Consider the following 18,457-nt stretch of genomic DNA (forward strand, 5'->3'; position numbering starts at 1 on the left):
TTCATTCAGCCTGCATTCACTTGAACTAAAAACGCTAGCACCTTTTCAGTCTCTCCTTAGAGTTGCTGTTGTTTCTTGTTAGCCGTAGTTTGACACAAACACTGTAGGATCAGATGTGCAGGCTCTCTAGCTCTGATGAATGACTTCCCATCCTTTCTTCTCCTGGGATCAAACCTGGGGAACGTGTTAGGCTTGTATTGTTACTAAACGTCTGGAATGGCCTTAGCGGTGGAGTTTTACTGAAGTATTGCATTTATTTAGTAGTCATAACACTGTCTGATTGTCAGTGATGCGATGCTTGATGAACTTTTAGAATACATTTTCCCCTACTTTGCAGGTTACCTCCAAATACCTGAAAACCAAAATCTTAACAAGAACACACGTGTGCAAAAGAGAACATATATATTCCATAAATAGAAAGTAGAATGCACTAACTTCTTTGTGTAAGACTGTGTAACAGAGGTTTGTTGTGTCTTTGGGTTGGGAAGAGGCCTTTCAGAGTCAGTTTACCAAAAGCCCGTAGCAGGCAAACCCATTTTTTCAGCATCGGAAAGCATTCAATGTTTATGGATGATATGTTCTTATCTACTAGAAGCCATTTTTACTGTTTTATTCTACCTATTTGCAAACTGAGTTGGAAGTTGTCTAAAGGAGTAAAAGATAGGTCTTTTCCAACCTTAATTATTCTGTGTGATACCGCTCGCTTAGGACCTTTGCTGTTGGAATATGCTGTTCTCCAACATTGGGTGCAATTTTTGTTGGTAGGGGTCAACATACAGGAGATGCAGAAAGCTGAAGTCCATTGATAATTAGGGGAATAAACAGTGCAAAGTCACTGGTCCGGGAGGGGTAGGTTTTTGATGGTTTGGCACGACTGAATAGTCAGGTGCTATTGGAATCAGCAGCTGCTGCAAAGTTGTGGGTGTTACGAGATGGAAAGCATTGACTGCAGCACTGATTATCTAAACAGCTCTTTTGTACGCTGGCAGCAATGGAATTTCTCTTCCTTCCATTTTCCGGGTGACTTATTATCAAGTATGACAGTTTGTCATGTGTGATCATCATCACATTAGTCCCGTGAGAATGGGTGCTCTTCTGAATACCCTCATCCCTTCCATATGCAGGGTGAAGCACAGGTTGAAATAAGAGTTTGTACTTGCGTATACTTGTTGCGCTTGACTGTGAAGCAGTGGTTCAGTCATTCAAAGAGGGGACCTTAAAGGGACTGACAAAGCATTAGTGAATGTCTGTTCATTAACCAAAACGAGGAACAGTTTGCTCCTCTCTGGAATTTATTGTTCAGAGTGGCAAAGAGAGACTGTTTGAGAAGGGATTTAAGAAGCTAAATAAAGTTACTCTGAACATGGTGATGATGATCTAACTATGTGGTTAAGTAAAATGGAATTAAACTGACTATCTGTTGTTCCTTTAAACTGTTTGCATAAATAAATGCAGACATTTTACCCTGATTTGTACGTTGGTTTAGAAGGATTTTGTCTCACAGGTATCTATTGAGTGCTGAGTTTTTAAGCATTGGCACACATTCAGTGGATTGATTTTGTGGATATTTAGCTTATTTTTCAAATGTAGGAGACCTTGCAAGCTTATTGTCTAGTGTTTTTTTTAAATACAGAAAATGCACAGTATACTTTACCACGCATCTGTGTGTGTTAACTAGTATTATTGCTTTTACAGTTTTCATGCACTCTGATATGAAAACTGGTGATATTGTGTATCCATTATGGAGGAAAGAGGAAGGTGAAACAATACTTCAAGTGAGTTTAAGCAGATTTAGAGACGAACCAAAGCAAATAGTTGTTTATAAGACCACTGAATTATGATTTTAGTGTCTTCAAAACAGGCATGAAGAAAGACATGCCAGAAAGCTACGCTGGGTGTTGCAGGACTTACCTGAAGATTCGGATGTGAAATATAAGTGATGAAGAAGAAATGAAGTCAGATGATACCAGCATTACAGATGCAAATCCTTTCCCTTTTTATTTTCTTCAACTGAGTGAAGAGTATCTGTAGAGTGGAACGATGTCTAGATGCCCAGGTAGAGCTGTAGGCAGGTGGTCTAGGTGCCGAGAGGGTGAGATAGTCATCAGCATTGGGATACATGAGTAAGAAACAGTGGGCGTGGGCAATGTTATCAGAAGGTTGGCCAGGAGATGATGTTTCAAATCATGGGCACGAGAGAACATGGGAGTCCCAAAAAAGAATTCTAAGAAATATTCAGAAGTAAGAGAGCTAAGAAGACGAGTTTTGAGTAACCCAGTCACTGATACTGTTGAAAGTAGCAGAGTGGAGGGCTAATGAGGGCTGATAATTGACCCAAAATTTAGGGAAGGAAATGGCTGGAAGGGGGATTACTTAACAAAGGGAAGTTTTGTGGTCAATTTTGTTTGTTTGTTTATTTATTTAGTTCAGGAGTAAGTTGATACAAAACTCACTTTTATATTTGTGTGGATGTAACAGAGATCCATTTTATCTCCAAGTAGGACATTTTAAGAAATTGAATGAAAGGAAGAAGAAAATTTCAGTGGTAGGTTGTTGATGCAGTGACGTTTGGTGAAAATGAGACAGCAGTTAATGGAACAGTTATTGTAGTGTGCTTTAAGAATGGGATTTGAAGACATGCTTGAAAGCTGATGGAAGAAATAAAGATGAGCAGCTAAATAGCAAAAGTTTTGAGCTGGAACTCTGTCCCAGACATCTAGTCTTTCCATTAGTACCCATCCCATAAAGCAGTTACTTGAGTAGTTACCTTGCCATGCGGCCCAAACCACGGCATATGTACTTCTGGGGTTATGCAGCCATTTCAAATTCCTGAATGACTTGATTAGGAGATGGGAATTGACAATTGACTGACAATTGTGGGGTCCTTTGCCTCTATTGTTACTTGGAAACCTGGTCCTAAATTATGTCATTGTGGCCTATAGACTCCTCATGAACAGCAAAATGATACACAGTTAATAGATTTTGGGACTCTTCATTGATGTCATTACATAGTTGCTCTGAGTATTTTGTAGATTTTGCAGGCATCAATATCAATTTTGCAACTAAAAATCAAGCTTATGCCTATGTCTGCTTTGTTTTGGTGTAGTTTGGTAATGAGTATATTAGTTTTAATGACTTGTTGTTTATGTGCCTTGGTTTGATTTTGGTCTTAAATTTAAGATAAGTTTGTTTTTAAAGCTGTTATATATTCTGTTTGTGGCTTTACAGTTCTATTTTTTTGAATATATATATTCATATTTAAAGCATCTATTCTATCTTGAATAGGCCTGGAAGTTTATGTGTTTCTGGGTTCATATAATAAAACTTTTGTAATAAGTGCCCTTAAGGGATCATACTTTTTATGTTGTTGTCTGAAATAGAACTTTCACCTTGAATTCCTTTATAGTTAATATTTCAATATCATGTTCCATTATCTACCTTATTTGAAATACTACACTTGAATAATTTCTCTGGTTTCTTGTAGGGGCTCAACAACAGCTTACGGCACAACATGCTTTGGAGAAAGAGGCTTTGGAGAAGATTAAAACAGAAATCGACGAGGAACTAAAACGTCTTGATGAAGAAATCTTGGAAGGTGCTCTTCAGATTTTCCCATTTCATTCGATAATCTCTATGCACTATAGTGGTGGTTAATTTGTAACAGATACTCTAGTTAAAGAGATTTTTGAATGCATCGAATCTCTTTACTCTCCTCCCCCCACAAGATTACCACACATTGTCACATGAAGTAAAATAGATAAACGTTACTGTTTGGAGTGGTGGAGTCTAGCCCAAGCAAATAATTGAATGACATTTAATAGGCTACTATAAATAATCAAATGTAAGCAGCCCTTAAACTGCTCCAGTTGATGACAGAAGTGAAATCATTCCTCAGCAGCTAACATTCAGGGGATCGTGGACTTAAACCATCTGATTTCTCATTTCCACCAGGTTTATTTTTTGTGACATGCTTTGACCTATAGATGTGGCTTTTATAGGACTCCCATCAAGGGATGATTTGGAGACAATCTTTGCTTTACATATGTGTTGCAAATTGGAAATCTGGAGTAGGAAGGCTCTAGATCTGTCCATGTGCGGACAAATTTTACCATGGAGAAGAGGCTGTCTTGCTGCTCTGTCAGTGTTGGCATCAACTTAAAATTGAGAATAGTTGCACATTCAGCTAACTTGCTGGTTAGGATGCAGTTGTGAAATAAGAGCTGGAGGGGAAATGTAGCTCAAAGTTATCTACGGCTTCCAAGTACCACTTCCAGAATATATTTGGACCATACTTACTTTGCTACAATTTGTTCATAGCATGCTTTGACTATAGAGTTGTGATTTCTTCGTCCCTTATGTAAACTGTGTTAACTGGTGGGATAAGAAATCTGAGACTGTTGATGTTCTTATATGACTGTATTTTATTTTATTTTGTATACTTTCTTCTCTCAGCATTTAACACTACAGGATTTGACTGCCACACTTCCCCAGTGTTCAGTCCTGCCAATCCAGACAGCTCAATAGAAGACTGCCTGGCTCATTTTGGGGAGAAAGTGTCCCAGGAATTGAAAGAACATCTACACAAAGCACTGCAGAGCTTGCTTAGCAAGTGAGTTTCCATTTGCTTTTTCAAAGGAAAGGTGTTTCGTTTTGCATTGTAGTCTGACTCAAGATGAGTGGGCGAGTTTCCCTGAAAGGATGGTAGTTAGATGCTTTATGGCCACCATTCAGGCACACATCTGAAGCAAATGTGGGCCCCTGGGCTAACCTTGGTGCCTTAAGACCTGTCCTGCCAGATTAAGCTTATTGTTTAAATAGCACATTGTACTTGGCATGCTAGTATCTTGATTAATGTCTTTTGCAAATTCGTAAAATTATTATGGTTGCTTGTTTTTCTGTTACAAATTACCAGCCTGATTTTAATGGATCCACATGAACTACTTCTAGCTGTTCTGAGTGACCTTCAAAATGTATTTGCAGAGAGCTGGAGTTGGAAGATGCAACTTAAGGGACAGTTACATAAATGAAGTTGTGAAGGCAGCATTAGCAAATAGCTATCTGAGTCTACGCTTCGTGGGTTGGTTTGAATAATATGGCTCAAAAGAAGCTAAGAATCTCTAGTACTACTCTTCCAGAGTTTGCGTAGCTATTCATGAACTGTTTGAACAACAAGATACCGGAAGCCTAGATATCAGCACCTAGTGTAAACTTTCTGATGCATGGGGCTTAAGCTTTCCATGCATGCATTGGAGAGGCATCTTATGCCCTCATGAAGGCAATACCCTTTATGGCAGACTTCTGGAAAATCACGAATTTGGAAGTCATTCCATCTGAACATTAGGAAACACCTTTTTACTGTGAGGGTGACTGAGTAGTGGCACAGGTTGCCCAGAGGGGTGTGCCGTCTCCATCCTTGGAGATACTCAAAAGCTGTCTGGGCATGGTCCTGGGAAGCCTGCTGTAGGAGACCCTGCTTGAGCAGGGAGGTTAGACAGGATGTTCTCTAGTGGTGCCTTCCAACCTCAACCATTCTGTGATTTCTTAAATAGCCCATCTATTCCTTAACTAGCTCCCTAGTCAACAACTAAGGGTTGACTTTTTATGACCAATATAATTTAAAACTGACAGTTCAAAGTCAGGTAGGATGAAGCTTTGAGCAACCTGATGTAGTGAAAGATGTCCCTGTCCATGATCTTTATATGTCCTTTCTAACCCAAACCATCCTATGATTCTATGACTCTGACCTGGATTTCACAGCAAAGGTGCCATGTAACATCTGACCAGGCAGATGAAGATGGCTGTCTCTTTTTCTGTGTGTCATCGAAGGGAAAAGGACACTCTGTCAATTCACCATTTAACTTTCAGAAACTAATATATATACTGTCTGCTTCTATACGCAGTTTTTACAGGGTCAAAAAGTAAGTTCAGTATTGTGTAAACTAACAATTATGTACCCACAGAAAGAGTTAGGTGGGGTACAAGTTTCTCCTTAAATGGCAAAATATATGCTAGTGTGTTCCTCCAGAAATGGCAGAACCTTATCTACCTTTACAAGCCAGGTATTTGCCCCATGTGGCCTTAAAAACTTGTTTTGATAAATACTTTACTACAGACTAAAAAACCACGCTGGCAACAAGTTGGAAAAATAGCGGTAAGCCTTGCGACTGATCCTTTTTGTGTGTCTGAAATAGTAAATTGAAATAACAGCATTTTAACTTTAAATGTCTTAAAGGTTGTAGATAATTTGCTGACTGTCCGACACTGAGGGGTCATAACTGGTGCACTCTAGATTCTTTCTGGAGAGTTCCTGAGATGAGGTCTTTGAAAATTAAGTGGTTCTAGCTTGTTAGTAGCCTGATGTTCTAGGCTTCTTGTGTTTTCTATGGGAAAATATTTGCATTTTAAGTATTTTTTTATTTATATACATACGTACGTACATACATATATATAAACTCTGAAATGCCTGTGAAAACGTGTTGACATGCATGCCTTTTTATAAGGCAAACTAGACCTACTGTTTAATCTCTTGATAATACCCTTCTTGCAGCTGTTGCACTTCTCATCCCACTGATTCATTTGGATTTGTGTTTTAAAGGAACTAATGTACCAAGGAAGTTAAGACAATGCGCTTAAAATGACAAACCCAAATTATGTTTTCCCCAGTGTGCTTTAACTCTGTTGTTTCACCCATGTTAGCTACAGTAGTGCTATTTGATGCAATGCTTATTTATTTTGCTTATTTTTTTTGTGCTCTTATATGTGTATAAAATACTATGTTGTGGTACAGTAGACTGTTAGATCCTGACAGGTTCTTGGAGTTCAATAAGCGGTCCTCTGTCCAATACCAGTTAGGAGTTCAATAAGCGGTCCTCTGTCCAATACCAGTTACCAGTATTTCCCTTAAAGTGTGAATTTGCCTTTTGTCATGATCTGGCTCAGACAACTGCTTTTGAAGCAGTACATCTTCTGCTTCACTTGGCAGAAAGTCTTTATTGTTACTGACTCTAAGATACTATATAATCTTGGAGGAAAGAGTATGGAAGAAGACAATTTCATCATCCCAATTCAGAGAAGTAGAGATGTGATGAATCTAAAATAGAGGTATCTACTGAAATACAAAGAGGGTTTTGTGATCAAAAGTGCTGTTTCTTGCAAATAAAGGCTTTGACTGTAACATAATGCGGTCAAGCAGCCTGTGTTGGTTCATAGCCTATATTGTTTAAAAAAAAATTACTCTGCATTGACCTCTATCTCACATGTGAATGTCTTAGTAGAATTTTTTATCTTTAAAGTCTTAGATTATAAAAAATTATATGCAAGACCTTAGAAATTTTGGTAACATATCAGAGAACCTACTTATATAAAGTCCTTTAAGTTGTAGACTATCAAATTGTTATGAAATTCACTTAATTATATGAAATTGTGTAATTGGGAGAAGGTAATGCCTTCCTGATCCTGTCTGGTGCTGGTGTTGTATGTCCTGAAACTCAAGACTTGTTAGTTCTTGAAAATTATTTGCTGTAATAACATGTGAAAATATTTTGTTCTCTGGAAACTGAGAATTTTATTTTATTCTTGTTCTTTTGTTTCCTTTTATAACTTTCAGTGTTGGTTTAACTTCTGCAGGCCAGTGACATATCAAGAATATCGAGAGCGCACACAAGAGACAGCTGCTCATGCCAGTGGATGGAACAAGGTACCAAAGCATTGACTTTCACTTTGGTATCTCTTGCATCTATTTGATGTCCACAGTGTTTTTTACTAGGTACAGTTATGCTTCAGAGAGGAACAAGAATAAAAAGAACCCACTTGTTTTTAGTATGAAATAATTTTCACTCTCAAAATGGTAGATGTGGACATAACATGTAGTTTTTAGCTAATTTAGCCAGAAGTTACCTAATGGAAGTATTAGGTCAATCTTCCTTTATTATAGTAAAAAGAAAAGTTAGAGTTGTTGCGTGACATATTTTTTTTACAATAATCACTAAACATTTTTAAATTCCCAAGAAAGATTTATTGTTTTAGCAGCTTGGTAATGAAATCTGAGATAGTTGTTTTCGTAGTATTTCTATACGGTTTCATTGCTCCCATCTCAGGCTCAAAATATATGTAAAAAGAAGTGCTAAACATGTTGAAAATAAAAAATGATAGTATCTTCACAAAATTTAAATTTTTCAGAGAACATAAGGATGGTGTGCCTGCCTGGTTTCAGGAGTAGTTATGTCAAATGATATGAAGCTTCTTTTTAAAACAAAATGCAAATCTGTAGATGAACTGTCTTATAATTGTTTTAATGTAGAATGAGTAGAATTCCTGTTCCCAGATTCATCTTTCATTAATCATTCAAATTCATCATCTTAATAATTCTCTGATGGGTTCAGTGGGCATCAGAAAAAGAATGAAAGAATGAAATAACTACTTGCAAATTTAAGCACAAATTGAGTGTTAAAATTTAGTCTTAAATGTAGAATGGAACAAGAAATCTTTTTTCCCTCTTGATATCTTTTTTCCAGAAATACTTTTCCTTAACTAGATTTCCCTGCTTACTTCAGAAACTGATCATCTAACCAAGGGTGTGGGCACTTTTAAAGCAGTTTATTAAACATTGCTTGACAAGTCACTGCCCTTGGCTCCAGCACTTATAATTGGTGTGTGTGTTTTCAGTTTATCGTCTTGTGATTCATAGCATTTTAGTTTAAACAACCGTGAAATCTGATTATCAAGAAAGTGGCTTAAGCTAGCACATTTTACTTTTCAGTTGGTGAAAACTAAAAACAAGTATAAAACCAGTCATTGTGGCTCAGCTGGCAAGGGAGGAGGTGGCTGGAGCTTGTCAGTTGCCTATTGCATCTCCATATGCTATTGGTACACACCTCTTGAAGATACAGCCCTGGGTAGATGGATCAGCCACATTTGGGGGTTTATGATTCAGCCTCCATTGCTGCTACATTTCTGCAACACCTGTGGCTAGTGGATTTTGGTCCCCATGAGTTTCTGATTGAGAATATCATCCAGAAGATGTCTTTGTTATCATCTCTGTTTACCTGTAACATTTGTTGCTACAAAACTTACAGTCCACAAACAAACCAGAATGGAAATTTTGTAGAATAGTACAGCATCTGTTTGTATTGGTTTTGTGGTAGCTTGATGCTTCAGGAATGCCTAGCAGTTCCTTTAATAATACTTGTTTTGAGGAAATGGAATACATTTATTTTGGTTTCATTTCCTTTATCATCTTAATCAGAATTGTATTTTATAACAGAAGAGACCGAGATATCTTTCCTCCAACCTCAACCTAGCTTAATTTTCACTCTAAAGAAGAAGGTGTTAGAAAAATAATTTTTAAAAGTAGCTATAAATAGACATAACATTAGGTCTAATTAGCAGGCATACAGCAGCAAAATGAGACTGTGCTGGCCTCAACTTTGTGAAAATCTGAAGGATGTGTATTTAAATTGATGCTATTGGGAGAACTGAAGCTTACTCCCTTTTATGACTAAGTAATAAGAAAACATGCAACTAGCTGACCTAGCTGAATGGAATAATAAATCATTCCCTGTTACATGCTCACGGACCTTACATATCCTATAGTTTCTTGGCTGGAACAGAAATTGAGGATGCACAGTAGCTGTGGCAGATGTCAAAGGGCTAAAAATGTGGCAATGCCTTCTCATAGACAGAATTCTGTGTGATCAAGGCTTGTGGTTTGATCCAGACTAGAAAAAATTAAACAACTGGAGTTAGTAGATCAAATGTGTTTTCAGTTACATGTAAGCTGTACTTGTTGTGCTCAGTAGTGGCCTCTTGCACAGCAAGATGTTCTTTTTGCTTTCAGTAGCCTATGAACTAGTATATAAAATCTCACTTTAAATTTCTGAGCCTTTGCTGTCGTAGTATGTATTATTATACGTATGTCTGTATAAAAGCCCCACCTAGTTAATATATCTCTATGGCACAAAGCAGGCTCAAAGTAGTCTTTGCCAATCTTCCTTGATGTTATGTGTATGAGAGACATGGCGTACAGGTAAGCATATATTTCTGGGAGGTACTGGATTACCTGGCAGGCTAGCTGTTGGGAGGTTGAATGTGGACAAAGGCTTGATCTGTCTGGTTTACAATTGGGAAGGTATAATTTTTCAGTCATACTAGTTTTCAGAAAACCTATTCATTATACAAGCATGAGGAGAAAGACAACACTTCCAAATATAGCTGTTATTTTTTCCATTTAAAATGTGGATCTTTTCCAGAGTGCAGTGGTATGTCTGAACTCCTGAAGGGATTTGTTTAACTGACTAGCACATGGGATGTAAAGGAATGTTTTCAGTCACTAAAACATGAATATCGATCTGAATGAGGAAATAATTGCAGGGCAAACTAATACATGGGAACATCAGTTCTTCCATTAACATCCCACAGAAGCAAAGTTTACCCACAGACATTAGAAGTGCTGGTTCTCAGTAAAAAAAATTATTTCATGTATTCCTCAGAAATTGTGATGTGAAAATAATAGGCATGATGTTGGATTCTGCAAAGAAAAGGAGGAGTCTTCACCTTGTATTTCAAATAAGGCTCTCATTAAAACAAAACAAAACCACCTCAAACTTAACAGCAAATTATATTTCTCTAACAAAATGAATGTAATGAAAATTGAAGTACTCCACTGTTTTTATGCTTTTTGCTTAAAATTTAATAATATATACATACTCCAAAATACATAATCCCACTATTGTGCATCAGATAAAAGGATAACAAATACTGATGTTGAGAGTTAAACAAATACTGATGTTGAGAGTCAACTGAACCGGTAAGTAGGTTAGCAGTCATCTTAATGTCCCATTTTACTGATTAACAGAGCCACAGAATAATACAACCAAAATGTAAGAAGTAATCATGGAAAGAATTAGATTAATTTTATGTTGAAATAGTCAAAAGGTACACAGAAAGGGATATAGCGTCTTCAAAGTCTCTGAACTTTCTTTGTAATAATTTTTTTTGGTGTACATTTAAATTTGTAATATTGTACTATGGGATTGCAGTAGCATAATTGACAGAAATCTTTCATTTACACAATTAATCAGAAATCTTCTGATAGTAAAGTGGGGTGTTTTAATGATTCCCTAGAAGTTTTCTCCTGCCAACTATTTTTTTCAGTCAGAATATAAATAACCCCTAGCACTCCTTCCCAGGTGTACTGGTGGAGGGAATTGCAGTTGCTTTGAATTGCAGTTGCTTTGAATTGCAGTTGCTTTGAATTGCAGTTGCTTTGAATTGCTAAGGCTTATATTTTTACTAGTTAAATCTCATCACCATTCACTTAGCTGCTCTTATGTACAGAAGGCTGTTAACCTTTATGGAAGTACTGCGAAGGTAATTTTTTTCATGAATTTAGGGACAGTATCATGCAAACCTGTTCCTGTTCCTACTGGTCTGAAAGGCAGAAGTAGCACTAGTTTCAGCGGGAAAAGAAAACCAGGTGGTGTTTATTGGTCTGCATGGACTGGATATTAGAGTTGGAATTTGGCCCCTCGCTCCTGAGGTCTGCAGAGGCTTGCTGAATTTGGGAGGAGTGGATGGATTAGATACTTAAGTTGGCAAAGGAAGATGGCAACAGTCATGTTCAGTATGCCAACCTGTGAGCTCCCCTCATTTCCTAAGCAGCCTTTTTTTTTTTTCCTTTGTTTCTCTTGCCTTCAGCTTAAAGTAAATGTCAAATATTTTGAGATCTGAATGTTCATGCTGTTGTAGAGTTATGTGGGTGTGCCCAAAGCCTCTGAAAGATGCCTAGTCTTGACAGCATGTTTTTTTTTCTTTGATCCAAAAAGCCTGAAGTTTCTTCTGATGCTTACCTCACCTTAACCTGCTCCTTATGTTTGTGCACTGTACGCTTGCACCTCTTCTGCCTTTGAGTTGAGATTAATTACAAGAAACTCAAAAAACCCCAAGGCTTTTAAAATGCAAGCACCATCTCGTTCCTAGTTAAGTGACTGCAGTGTTAACTACCAGAAGAACAGTACTATAACCTGTCTGCCATAGTATTGGACTCTCTCAGTTGTTAATCACCTGGGACATCTTAAATTTATCACATTACAGGCATTTTTAAGGCCCCATCTGTTATTAGTGGTCCATCTCAGTGTGATTCCACCATGGATTTAGTACAAATTTCAAACCCAGCCTGCTTTTCCTATTTATCTTCCTCCAGCTTTGCATCCTAAGGTGTGATTTCTGGGAATAGTAATGGATGATATTTACAGAAAAGAAAATCAGGCTGAAGGAGGAGGAGACTGGGAATGGAAGGAGGCATTTGGAGTCCAGTCTGAGCAGTAGTATTATCCTGCATCTGCCTTGTGCAGCTGGGGAACAGCGTTCTTATTTGAACAGTGAATAGATGTGCAATGCAGTTGTCACAAACTAGGTGCAGTAAAACTTACAAATATTTTTCTCTTGTATCATAATAGCGCTTTTTCAGATGCTAATGACTTCAGTTCATACCAGTTTCCTAAACTTGGCAAACTGCTGCATATAAACTTTGCCCAGAGGGCCACTTGCGTGCTCTAGGAGAATAAATTCAGAGTTTAAAAGTTCAACTGCATGCTGTTTAGGCAAACAAAAACATCATTTCAGAAGGAAGTGTCTAGAACTGTATAACAAGAAGGAGGTGGGTTCACAGAGCCTTGCATCTTCCAGAGCCAATTCACATTTGGGTTAAGGCTGAGTATTCAGTTAAAGACAAAAGGTTTGGAAGGAGGAATGGGAGTAGGAAATGAGGAAGGGAATTCGGGAATTCTGTACGTGTTAAATTTGGCATGGGAGGGAGAGTTTAACGTGGAGAGGGGTTTGTGTTTGTCATCTTAAACATGTCTGTAATATTATGCTGTTGGGAGGAGTTGCTTGTTTCTGTCCTGTCTAAAAGCCAAGTGTGAACTTCTGAAGAGACTGTCTAGTGCAGTGTTTGAATGTGTTTGCAGTTCAAGAATGTGTATGAGTTTGCTATTTAAATACAATTTGGATGCATATCCCTTCAAACTGTTTATAATGTTGCATCTTTCCACTTCTGGGGTAGAAAGTTCTGGACGTGTTCTGCTTCTCTACCTGAATCTTGTGTTGGAAAAAAATGGGGCTTAAGAAAGCACTGCAGTCCTGTTCTGTGAAACTCTCAAGTTAGTGGTGTTTTGCTTCTCAGATTAAGTGCTCTTTTCTTACTGAATTGTATTGTGTTTCTGCCTTGTGTCTTCACAAAAATGAAGTGTATAGTCCCTGATATATTTGGACTTGTAGATTCAGACCTTTTCTGTGGACCACATGAATTCTTCTGTTTTACCTACACAGTAATATTGATAATGCTTTCTGTATTTATTCACAATTCTTGTTTTTTAAGGTCTTGGTGCCCCTGGTTCTGCTACAACAATTCCTGATGGAGTTAACCAGACGGGGCCAGGAACCACTGAGCGCACTTGTGAACTTTGGGGTGACATATCTAGAAGACTATTCTGCAGACTATATCATTCAACAAGGAGGATGGGTAAGAAGGCAATGTTTAATTTTTCATACTTTTTTCAAAGCTTATTTCTAAGTGTGATACTAGTTTTAATAGGAGTGAAAGCTAAGAGGGGTTGCCAGAAGTAAGCGGATGAGAGAAAAAATGCCCAGAAAAAAGAAAAAAAAAAAAAGGCAGGAGGTCAGAACCATATAGTTGGAAAGGGATCTTGGGCAGTCATCCATTTCACCTCTCAGCCCCAAGGCATAACTGACTTTTACCCATTCATTTCTGATGTTGACATTAAAGACATCTGTGATTGGACTCCACAATTTCCCCAGGCAGTCTGTTCCAGTTCTTTGCATGTCTGGTTTGTTGGCTTGCTGTTGAAATTGAAGAGGTCCTCAGATGTTAAATAACAACTAGTTTTCATACACTATGTGTTAAGATGCTAATGTGTTGCTATATGGTGAGCTTTTGTTTGTATGTTCTTTCCTCTTAATATACATACAGAATTGCATTTAGAAGCAAACATACGTAACAAGAGATACTGTGCCTGAGAGGCTGGTCTTTTTAATATTATCTTCATACTCTGGTGACTGCTGGAAATGGTATATGGTTTTTTTTCCTCTTAAATTTCAGAGGGTTTTTTAGCAGAGAAGTAATTGGGGAGCACTTCATACAGAATGTCAGTAGGTACTAATTTATTTTTATAATAAGTGATACAATAGCTAATACATACTGGATTTTATAGCTATATAGGAACATGGATAGAATGAAGATTTCTGTGTGCTGCATTTACTTGTGGAAATCTTCAGTTCACGGTAACCAGTGTTCCTGAGTCATGGCATGCTGAGAAAGTTTCATTTAAAAATACATCACAGAGGCAGCTCACAGCCGATGAGCTGGGTCTTGAAGGTAGAACTGTGCTAAAGGAGGCTGAGCTTTAGATTACTGGGTTTGGGAAGGATCCCAGATTTGAATGGAATTAATCTGGGATTAGTGAAATGGCTCCAGCAAGTTGATTTATTCTAAAAAGAAAAGCTGTTCAGGAAAACCCAGTGATTAAAAAGTGCTAGTAGGAAAAATCTCATTCAGACAGCTTCTCGTATTTCAGGACTTTACCTGAAGGTTTTTTTAAGAGTAGTTTGTTCCAGAATTTCTGCACGTCTGCACCTTCCTATATCCTTTCCCTTCCCGGCAATCGTGGATAATAGTTTTCAAAGCCTTTGGGAGGGTTTGTTTGTCTTTAATGGACAGAAACACTGACAGCATGCAGCCAAATGACCTTAGGTCATTTGATAAACGCACTCACATTTCAAAGTATTTTCATCACAGGGAAGGTCCGTACTTGCAGCTTTAAGACGGATGGATGTTAGTGCTCTTTTGCTTTTTTGCTTTTTTTTTAACCTCAGAAAAGGCTGCCGTCTGTTCTCTAGCCCCTATTTGAGGCCTGCTATAAACATACTTAATACAGTGCAAAGCCTCTGAAAACAAGCAGCTTTCCAGCATGGCCTCCAAGGGAGGGGGGGCTATGCTTTGTGTTTGTGTGACTGTGCATGTATGTACAGATCTGGGTAGTCGGTGTTTAATGGGGTACGAGCTTGTCTGTATACATCCAGTCAGGCATAAAATCAGACTGACATAAGCGGTACAGCAAACAAGCCAGAGCTATTTTTGAAACTGCAGAAGAGGCGAGGAAAGAGACAAGGTGATGAAAATCCTTTCCAGACGAATTAATGTAGCTGCACTAACCCTTTGTGAGTTGCTCTGGGGATGGGGTTGGGGACCCGCTTGGTTTGTGGCTTTATGTGGAGGAAGGGACTACATAGTTTTACTGTTGGGGTTTTTTTTTCCTGTAAGGAAAATGTTCATTTTTACTGAGTGGTATGTTTCTCGGTTTGTTATGAGTCTGTGGGATGGTGTTCTGGGGATGGCAGTGCTGGGAGTAGGGCATGAGGTAAGGGTGGGAGAGTTTATGTTTCTGAGAAGGGACGGAGAAAAGCCACCTGGCAGGCTGTTAGCCATCATGCAAGTATTTTGCATTTTTTAAGATAAGCATCTGCCGCAGGGGCTCTGTGTGCCAGATCAAGTTGTCAGTAATACTTTGCTAGAGCCATAAGGGCAATGTATAAACCTGGGAGTCTCCAGTGAATTATGTTGCTGTGACAGCAAGAGGTTCAATTTTTGTGTTATTCCAGAGCGGTGTGAAGATAGGTCTTTCCTTCAGCTGCTAAGAGCTTACTTAAAACTGAGAAGATACCAGAATAGCCTGTCTGTTTTTTCATGGATTAGGAGCAGAGGAGAGCTTCACAGGAGTCGGCTTTTCAGGGGCAGACCTGAAAAATTCTGTAGTGTCTCTGGTTCTGTGCCTCCCCTTGGCACCACGTAATTTGGGATCTTCCTCAATTTTTGGATTGAAGTCAACCTTTGCCAGCAGGGAAGTAGCCAGTCGAAGGTAAGGGGTCAGCTGAGCCCCTCCTATGCCCCACTGCAGATCTGTGGAGTCAGAATTTTACAGAGCTGTGTCATCCAGTGGGACCACTTGCTGCGTCATTGCTGTGCAGCCATGATGTGGCTGGAAAAGCTCCTGAAGTTCTGCATGTGTGCAAGACTTCAAGTTGTTTTGTGGGCTTGGGAGGCTTGTAGGTCCGGGAAAGCATCTGATTGAGGATGGTGGACAACAGCTAACTAGAAACAAAATTGCTAGCTCACAGGAATAAAGGTTGATAAATTGAATAGATATGCAGTGTGTTTCAAGAAATCGGTGTGGCTTGTGAAGAATGAGAAATTTGGGATACTAGAGGTAGAGCCTCTGAGATGAGAAGTTGCTTTTTGATTTTTCATCCCAGTGCTGCAGAGATATGGTGATGAGATGATGTGCTGAAACAATGAGTGGTCCCCTCCCGTTCTCCCTTCAGGCACTAAAATTGTAATTCAGCTAACTTTCCATGGTAAGGTGGGACAAGGATGTAATGGTTGGTTGGTGAGAGAGTGGCTGCCACATTTTTATGTTCAAGTGCATACAATATTTTGATACTATGATTCTGGCCATTGTGTATGCTGTTCGCCTTCCCGTTGCTCTGTTTTACTGCTTTAGGGTGAAAGTCTTCCAAGTAGGAATGTCTGCAGTGCAGTGCATATTGTGTTTGGATGCAGCTGGCAATATAAACGTGAATGAAGAGATGAAATGACTACTCCATCTAGTTTACAATATCTTAGATTTGCAGGTAGATGCAAGCTGAGTTTGGAGTACTGTAGGAAAGCTAGGAAATCTTGCTTTATTCTGGACAGCCTCCCTCTCTCACTACTTGCGGTGACAGGTTTGGCTGCAGCTCTTAGATTTACCCTGCTTGACATTAAGTTTTAGTATGATCTCTGTTTTGGAGCAAAAAGCATTCTAGATTCTTTAAAAAGACACATGTGAGGACACACATTTCTTCCTCCTGACTCTCTGTTTTGAACCCAAATGGTCATACTAAGATCTTGTTCCCTTATTATTTTGAACAATCGCAAACCAATTCCCAGCCTGATTTAGCAGTTGCTTCGTTCTTCTCTTTCCCAAAAGCAATGTTAGGGCTCAACAAACTGACATGCAGTGTACATGCTCTGCCCTTCTCCTCCTCTCCCCTCCCCTTCTCCTCCTCTCCCCTCCCCTTCTCCTCCTCTCCCCTCCCCTTCTCCTCCTCTCCCCTCCCCTTCTCCTCCTCTCCCCTCCCCTTCTCCTCCTCTCCCCTCCCCTTCTCCTCCTCTCCCCTCCCCTTCTCCTCCTCCTCTCCCCTCCCCTCCTCCTCCTCTCCCCTCCCGTCCTCCTCCTCTCCCCTCCCTTTTTGCTCTGTCTGACTTCTCCAGGGCTGAATGCTGCTGCATCAGAAGCAATTCTTGGTCTCCTGGAAAAGTGCACAGTAAGGCCAGTCAGTTGGTAAGGATTTTTTTCCTCTTCCTTTCCCACCCTGCCTCCCAAATAATTTATTTCTTCTCAAGCTCTGCGGATCCTGTTTTCCATGGTTAGATTTCATCTATGTTTAAATAGTCTGGGAATGTCTATAAGGAGGAAGAAGTATGAGAAGCTAGCTGCCTTTTTTTTTTTTTTTCCTCAGATTCACATTCATGATACAAGCCCATCTTTTATTCACTTGTTTGAAAAAGGTGAAATAGGTGCATGGAATCGGTGTTTATCGGTATTCAGTTAATAAGCTTTCCTCTCTCAGTAAGAGGCTGGTATTTGTATTTGTGACCCTAGCTGAAATTGTCTCTGCCTTCCCAGGGTTCTTGTCTCATGATGTTCAGACCTGGATTTTAATTTAACTAGTTATTTGCCCATGTTGAAGAAAGTAAAAGTAAATTTGCTTGAAATATGCATAGTATTTACAGTTTCATATCTCAGCCTTAGAAGAGTTGTTCTCTGTTTCCAGTGTTTTGTCTTGGGCTTTTCTGCCAGTTTTGTCATTTTTTTTGCTGCTGGTGATTGAATAATCTGCATACTAGAGTCTGTTAACGATCTGGAGGAGAAAAAGAGTAGAGAGACACTTGTCATCCTGAGGGAGCGAGGCGGTCAGTTTGCGCTACTGGAGATTAAAATCTCCTTCTGCAGCAGTCCAGGTGTCTGCCTTGAGAATGACAATGCAGAAATAGAGAGACGTGCTCCACTGGAGCAGAGATAAGTAAGTTTAATATGGTAGAGATGTGAGAAAGGGCAATCTAATTAAAGGAGTGCTAGAAAGGAGTTTTCCTTTCAAAATAATTGTACTTTATGCTTGCATTATGGAACACTGCAGTGAAATGTCCACTTCTATTTGTATGTAACTTCTTGGGTACAGTAATAGATTCTTTAGGCACTGTGGCCAAAGGAGAAGGAACTTAAAGGAAGAAAGAGCAACTAGATCTCCTTCCTTTTTTCCCTTTGAACAACTTCAGATCTGTCTGTCTGAAGAAGTTGTCTCTAAATAACTAAATTTACTTCAATTTAAATCAATAAGACTG

General features: G+C 38.9%; 1 protein-coding gene across 2 annotated transcripts in view; it reads left to right on the forward strand.

Moving 5' to 3' along the window:
• The window catches only part of BCL2L13 (BCL2 like 13), a 41,942-nt gene that overhangs the window by 11,644 nt on the left and 11,841 nt on the right, over positions 1-18,457 (forward strand). For both annotated transcript variants that reach the window (XM_059816302.1, XM_059816301.1), the window contains exons 3-6: positions 3,485-3,595; positions 4,453-4,609; positions 7,627-7,696; positions 13,376-13,519. In XM_059816302.1, the coding sequence (XP_059672285.1) occupies positions 3,485-3,595; positions 4,453-4,609; positions 7,627-7,696; positions 13,376-13,519 (482 nt within the window). The remainder of the gene's footprint in view (positions 1-3,484; positions 3,596-4,452; positions 4,610-7,626; positions 7,697-13,375; positions 13,520-18,457) is intronic.

Source organism: Gavia stellata, chromosome 4 (genome assembly GCF_030936135.1).
Source record: "Gavia stellata isolate bGavSte3 chromosome 4, bGavSte3.hap2, whole genome shotgun sequence".
Classification (NCBI taxonomy): Eukaryota; Metazoa; Chordata; class Aves; order Gaviiformes; family Gaviidae; genus Gavia; species Gavia stellata.